Raw genomic sequence first — 6883 nt, forward strand, 5'->3', positions numbered from 1 at the left:
GATGAATCAGACCAAATATTTTCCATCATTGGGTAAATTAATATTCAATAAAATATTAGTTTTTAAAGAATAGTCACTCAGAAGTCAACATTAATATCCACATAGGTAAATATCAACGATGTTCAGAGGATTGGATAAAAAGCTTCATCACAGTGACATAATAATAATAAACGTAGATATTCATTTAAATATTCTAGGGTTTAAATATATCTTAATTTAATTTTATTATTTAATATAATTTATTTAACTTCTTTTTTATAGTTTAGATTTAATAATAAAAAGTTATATTTTTTCGTTTTTTTGAAGAAATGAAAAGGAAAAAGATAAACCCTTTGAACTTGAAATTTGTAAAGGAGAGCTCAAATGGTTTGTTTCTTTCTTCTTTTGTATTTTCTCTTATCTTTTTGTTGTAGTATTTGGTTTATGGTATTTATTTAATAGGCTACTGTTACTTCAGAATCAGAATTCCAACACATGCTCCGTGTTTGTAACACCAATCTTGATGGTCGTAGAAAAGTTCCATATGCTCTCACTGGAATTAAGGGATGTGGAAGAAGATATGCTTACCTTGTTTGTAAAAGAGCTGGTATTGATGTCAATAAGAGAGCTGGTCTTATGACACCAGCAGAAATTGAAAAGATTGTTGATATTCTTAACAATCCACTTAACTATAAAATCCCAGTTTGGTTCTTGAACAGACAAAAAGATAATAAAGATGGTAAAGATTCTCAACTTATTGCTAATGCTGTTGAAACTAGACTTAGAGAAGATATTGAAGCTCTTAAGAAAATGAGAGCACATAGAGGTCTTAGACATTACTGGGGATTGAGAGTTAGAGGTCAACATACTAAGACCACTGGAAGAAGAGGAAGAACTGTTGGAGTTTCCAGAACTAAAGGAGCTTAATAAAAGTGAATTTTTTATGTTATTAGTTTTTATTTTTAGTATATTACAAAACTCATCGAAATGTATGAAACACGTCATCAGAACAATTGTCTTAATTTGCTGTATCTAAAAACTTTATTTTATTATTTACAATGAAAACATTTATTTTACTTCTGTTTATTGTTTTAAATATTTATGCTATTACTCCTGAACAAGAAGAGATTATCGATGAGTTGAAAGGTGAACAAAAAAGACAAGTTGATGCAATTGCTGATGAAGAACAACCATCTTCTACTGCTCTTATTCAACAAGAACCTGGTCAAAAATCTTATGCTTCATATTTTAATAAAATGATGAAAGTTACTAAAGAAAAGGGTAAACATAATAAGCAAAAACATCCAGTAAGAGTACAATCAATATATTCTAAGCCTATTAAAAAAAGTATGAAAAAAGTTGGACATGTTAGTGATGAACTTCATGGTAATTTCTTTGGTAGAAATGGATATAACTATGAGCATACACGAAAGGTTAATAAAGGAAATATGAGAAGTTATAGCAAAAGTTCAGTAATGTATTACACATCATCTCCAGAAGACAAAAAGAATTTTGGTCAACTTCCAGGATTTTTTAAAAATAAGGAAGGAGATATGTGGTTTTAAATAAATTGTCTTAATTTGACTTATTTTTTATTGAATTTTTTTATTAAAACTAAAAAAATTCATATTATGTTAAATCAGATGAAAAGTCTAATTCCTTTATTTCTTTTTATTTCTTTTTCTATTGGTTCAATTTTACCAGAAAGAAGACGATTAGTTAAGCAGTTACTGAATGGTTATAATAACCAAATTGATTCTCAAATTAAACAAAATAAAAAATTAATGAACTCTTTGTCTGAAGGTGCTTTAAAAGGTGATCCATATCCTTTATACTTAAAACATGTATTTAATGTTGAACAACAAAGAATGAATAGGTTAGCTATGTATCTTAAAACACGAAAATCTTCTCCATTTAATTATTTACAAATTAATCATACTCCAATTCGTGATAAACCTTCAACAGATCCAATAAATAAAATTTGTGACTATTACAATGGTGAATATAATGGGCCTAATGGTTATTTATACAAACATAAACGGGCTATTCAAAAAGCTGCTTTAAAAGGATTTAGTATCAATGTACCTTCAATTAAAAATTATGAAGGACGACTTGAAGCACCTTCATTGATTCAAAAAAATCCTGCAAATGATGGATATTAATTGTTGTTAATTTTTGTTTGATATATTTTTTATTAAAGAATATTTTATTAGAATTAAAAAGGAGTTTAATTATTTTTTTCTTGGGTTGTTAGTTCTTGGTCGTTTGAAGGTTCTTGATTATTTGATATTGGAATAACTTCAGTCTCTTCTTCTATTTTCTTTTGTATTTGATAAGGTTCAGACATATTATTAAAAGAAGTTGATTGTTCCATAGTACTGTTAGTTTGGCATTCTTTTATATCACGTTTTTCTTGATATTCTTCATTAGATTCATTATCCATTGAAACCTTCTTTTCAATTAAACCAATTAATGATTTGTATCTTGATTCAACAAAGGCTATTTGTTCTTGTTCTGTTTTTATACCAAATTTTATCATACTATTTTGAAGAACAGGATTCTTAATCCATACCTTAGGACATTCTAAACCAATTCTTTTAATTTCTTCTAATAATATTAAATCACAAGTACTATCCCATGGATTTTGTTTATCTTCTTCATAAATCTCTTCCATTTTATTTTGCATATTAATAACCATTTCAAAAATCTTTCTATATACCAAGTCATTTGTTTTAATTTTTTCACTAACAGCGCTCATTGTCAATTCTTTTATTATTTGTTCAGAATATAATTCAACATCTATTGTATATTTATTAAATATTATCATATTTTCTTCATCAATTTTCATTCCAAATCTAAGTAAATAACAAATAATTGTTTTACTTATTTTATCTGTTTCATTGTCATCAAATTTTTCTTTTAATTTTTCTTGTATTTTTTTCATTAATTGTTTTGTTTCTTCATCTAATACAAATGAAACATTTTCTTCTTTTAATTCATTTAATTTTTTTAGTTTTACTTCATTTAAAAATGTTTCAATTCTTCTTTTTCTTTCTTCTTTATTTGTATCTTTTATATCAACATCATCAACTCTTCTATTTTTTCTTTCAACCTTCTTAGTTTTATTTTCTTTATTTTTCCTTTCTTCTATGCTTTTCATTTCTTTTTCTTTTGCTTCATTAAATTCTTTAATTTCTTCTTCAGTTCCTAATTTAATTACTTTTGTTTTTTCTGTTGTTGAAATAATTTCATTAATTAATTGGTCTACAGTTATCATTGTTGTAGATAATATTGAAAAATATTGTTCTTTAGTTATAATTGATGAAGCTCTTGAAGCAACTGCAATAGTTTCATCTATAGTACCAGTAATAACAAAATATAACACTTTAACATTTTTTGTTGTTCCAACTCTCATTCTTTGTTTAATCTCTTCAATTTTATCTTCTGTATAATCACTGTCTAATAAAACAACATAATCTGATCCAGAAAGGTCAACTCCTTGAGAATTACAATTTGTATCAACCAATATTTTAGTAGATTCATTTTTATTAAATTCTTCACACATACGTTTACTTTGACTTATTTCATTATCCCATCCAATTAATTCACATTTAATTAATGGTTTTAAAGCTTCAAGTAATTGAGGAATTGGACTTAATATTGCTACTTTTTTCTTTACTTCAACAAGGAAATTAACTATCTTTTGAACATGAGTCATTTTAACCCCTTTAATACCAATAGAATAAGAAGATATACTTGGAAATAATAATACTCTTCTCATATCCTCTATTGAAACATCTTCGCATCCTTTAACTTCTTCTTCTGTTTGAAGGTATGCAGCAGTTTGTTTTTGTTGCATTTTTATTAAAATAAAAATACTACTAATTTTTGGTTCTTCATATTGTGGTATTTCAATTATTTTAATGTCTCCTTTTCCTTTAATTTTCATTAAGAATTTAATTTTATTATAAACTTTTTCATCATCAGTTATTCCAATAACATGATCACATAAACTAATTCTAGTACTTTTAATACTTACATGATTTGGTTCTTGAATATCAATTATTCCATACTTGAAATGAGCAGTTTTTTTAAATATGAATGACTTGCATGAAAATACAACAATCTGTGGTTTAATATTACTATTTTCATCATATAATTCCATATCAATTACTGACTTTACATTTTCATCACGTGGAAAATGATCAATAAAAGTTAATGGAACACCAGGAAATAGATATGGTAATTGATTTTTATAATAATCCATTCTCTTTTCAGTACACATAATCAGACATGATACCCCATTCTCTGACTGACACATTTGTTCTGATATAAATGCTAATACACTTGTCCTTTTACCAAATCCACCAGAAATAATAATATCATTATTATCATCAATACATTTTTTTATTTCATCTATAGTTTTTTGTTGGTATTCATTTAATTCTAATGGAAATGGTTCACTTTCAAATTTCCATCTTTGGAGTAAACTTTTATTTCTTTCTTTTTCAAAGAATGAACTTAATTCATCACTAAGAAATAGTTCTTTTCCTAACCATTTAACTCTATACATAAGAATTGGTAATCCATTTTCATCTTTTTGAGGTAATTCTAATATAATTTTTTCCGGTACTAAGTCATTAGCTGGTACTGCCTCTTCGGTTAATGGAAATACTTCTTTTAATATATGTTCTGTTTTTACTGAAGAGTCTGTTTGTGGTAAAGTCCATCTCTTATTAAATTTCTCAATAAGTCCACGTCTATCAATTTTTTTAGTTGCTTCTGACTCAAGAATCCATGTAGATTCTACAATTGAAAAGTTTTGCCATTTAACAAGATACATAGGCTGTTCTGGATAATTTTTAAAGAACAACTCTTTTGATGGTACAAAATATTTAAATGTTTTTTGTAATGAAACAACCGATGACCCTGGAACATATTTTGTTAATACTCTTTGAATTTGTGTAGAACTTTCTTCTTCATTCTCATTTCTTTCTGTCTTTTTCTTTTGGGTTTTATTTCTTCTTTCTTTTTTTACAGTTTTAGGTTTAGGAGTTTCAGTTGTTTTCTTTGACTCTTTTACTTGTTTTGTATTATCATCATCATTCATTATAAATTTTTCAATAAGATGTTCTGTTTGTTCATCTTTTGGGTGGAGCGTTTTCTTTAAAATGATGTATTCATACTTAGTGCCATCTTTTTCAACTGTTCGAGTATCAATGATTAACTTCTCAATCCTGTCCATTCTATTGATAATAAGATTTGAATCTTTCTTTATCTCTTTTCCTCTTTTCTTTGTAAAAATTGGAAAACCCTTTTTTTATTTTCAAACCAAAAATCAAAAAAAAATTTATTGGTTTAGTCATCAAGAAAATCATTCACAAATTTTAATAAAGCTCCAATAAATTTCCCTACTACTCTCACAGTTTTTTCAACAAAGTTCATTGGAGTTGCTTTATAGTCTTCTGTTTTACATATGCTCTTTTGAATCTTTTTAATTAATTTTCTATTTTCTAAAATATCAACATGTCCAGCTCCTTCAATTTCTAAAATATCAGCTCCCATTTCTTTACATAACTTAAGACTTTCTTTTTGAACTGTTCCATCTCCTTCTTTATTAGTTTCAATTTTTAATAACGTGAAATTAGATGAATAAACTAATTGACTCTCTGTTTTCTTCTCACTTCCAAAAACACATAAATGTTCCCAATGTTTCGTCTTCTTTTTATAATCAACTTCTGTTGTTTTAATAAGTTTCTCAGCAAATGATGGTAGAATAGAACCTGATAATTTTTTAATTAACTCTTTGGTTGCAGTAGCATCATATTTAGTACCATTAATTTTTAAGACTTTTTTATTGAAATTTAATGAACTTGGAATCATACCATATGAAGACTCAAATGATCTAATAGCTTTAAGGAAAAAGTCACTTGGTAAAATAATTTCTGGAAGATCAAGACTATCACCGGAAAGTAATGCCCTAACTGCTTTAATTGATCCAGCCCATGGTGTGGATATTGTAATGACCTTAGATATATATGTATCAATCCATTTTTGTGGCATACTTTCTAAGAAGTTATGAATAATCAAACCACCCATAGAATGTCCAATTAATACTGCTTTATTTTCACTATTTTTCACTGTAGACTCAATTCGTTTAACCAAATCCTTTTTCCAAGAGTCTGATTGAGAAATAAATCTCCAATCAAATGCAGCAGCTTGAAGGTCTTCAGTATCAATATATCCCATCATTTCTAAATTATCAACAATATCGGCATAAACTCGAACTAATTGTGAAAACAATGAATCTTTTGGTGTAAGAAATGCAACTCCACTAACTGAAGTATTGGCTGGATAATAAGTATTAACGCCCTTCATATTTTCCATTGTTTGTGTTTTATTGTTATAATTTAAAGTTAGGTATTCAGGAATACAACCTCTCGTAAGTGGGTTAAGAAGGTCTGAAGAAATCCAAAGTGGTATATCAGATACATGTCTTGGACAATATTCTGGAAGTTCCTCAGTAGCAGGAATATTTAAATTTGCATTTATTGTACTTCCAAGCATTCCATTAAATAAAAATACTGGTCTTCTTTGGTCACAGTATTTAACTTTTTTTCGTTCGTGTTTACTTAAAGCCACACTAAATAGTGAAATGAGAAGTAATAAAAATTTCATCAAATAAAATTATAAAAATCTAGATTATATATTGTTTTTCTATTGTCAAAAACCTGATAAATGACAGATACAAGACAATTTCTTTTTTTTATTTAATTTTGTTTTATTAATTTTTTCATGTTCTAAAAAAATTACATGACTTATAAATTAATAAATGAAATTAACTATACTATTTAATAAAAATTATAAAATTTAATTTTTAAATAATAATCAATTAATTAAGTAT

General features: G+C 26.6%; 5 protein-coding genes across 5 annotated transcripts; 3 read left to right on the forward strand and 2 right to left on the reverse strand.

The window, feature by feature from the left end:
* Nucleotides 1–440: 440 nt before the first annotated feature.
* On the forward strand, nucleotides 441–906 carry ENU1_208320 (ribosomal protein S13p/S18e protein; the record flags this gene model as incomplete). Its single annotated transcript, XM_008862318.1, has 1 exon — nucleotides 441–906. The coding sequence occupies exon 1, from the start codon at nucleotides 475–477 to the stop codon at nucleotides 904–906; it is 432 nt and encodes a 143-aa protein (XP_008860540.1). The 5' UTR covers nucleotides 441–474.
* Nucleotides 907–1037: 131 nt separating this feature from the next.
* On the forward strand, nucleotides 1038–1544 carry ENU1_208330 (hypothetical protein; the record flags this gene model as incomplete). The annotated part of the gene is made up of 1 exon (XM_008862319.1): nucleotides 1038–1544. One exon carries the CDS (start codon nucleotides 1038–1040, stop codon nucleotides 1542–1544), a length of 507 nt encoding a protein of 168 aa, XP_008860541.1.
* Nucleotides 1545–1763: 219 nt separating this feature from the next.
* ENU1_208340 (hypothetical protein) lies at nucleotides 1764–2141 on the forward strand (the record flags this gene model as incomplete). The annotated part of the gene is made up of 1 exon (XM_008862320.1): nucleotides 1764–2141. The coding sequence occupies one exon, from the start codon at nucleotides 1764–1766 to the stop codon at nucleotides 2139–2141; it is 378 nt and encodes a 125-aa protein (XP_008860542.1).
* A 65-nt stretch (nucleotides 2142–2206) lies between these two features.
* Nucleotides 2207–5224, reverse strand: ENU1_208350 (hypothetical protein; the record flags this gene model as incomplete). The annotated part of the gene is made up of 1 exon (XM_008862321.1): nucleotides 2207–5224. The coding sequence occupies one exon, from the start codon at nucleotides 5222–5224 to the stop codon at nucleotides 2207–2209; it is 3018 nt and encodes a 1005-aa protein (XP_008860543.1).
* Nucleotides 5225–5337: 113 nt separating this feature from the next.
* Nucleotides 5338–6657, reverse strand: ENU1_208360 (lecithin:cholesterol acyltransferase domain containing protein; the record flags this gene model as incomplete). The annotated part of the gene is made up of 1 exon (XM_008862322.1): nucleotides 5338–6657. One exon carries the CDS (start codon nucleotides 6655–6657, stop codon nucleotides 5338–5340), a length of 1320 nt encoding a protein of 439 aa, XP_008860544.1.
* Nucleotides 6658–6883: the final 226 nt, after the last annotated feature.

The sequence above is a fragment of the Entamoeba nuttalli genome, assembly GCF_000257125.1.
Source record: "Entamoeba nuttalli P19 unplaced genomic scaffold asmbl_9969, whole genome shotgun sequence".
Lineage (NCBI taxonomy): Eukaryota > Evosea > Mastigamoebida > Endamoebidae > Entamoeba > Entamoeba nuttalli.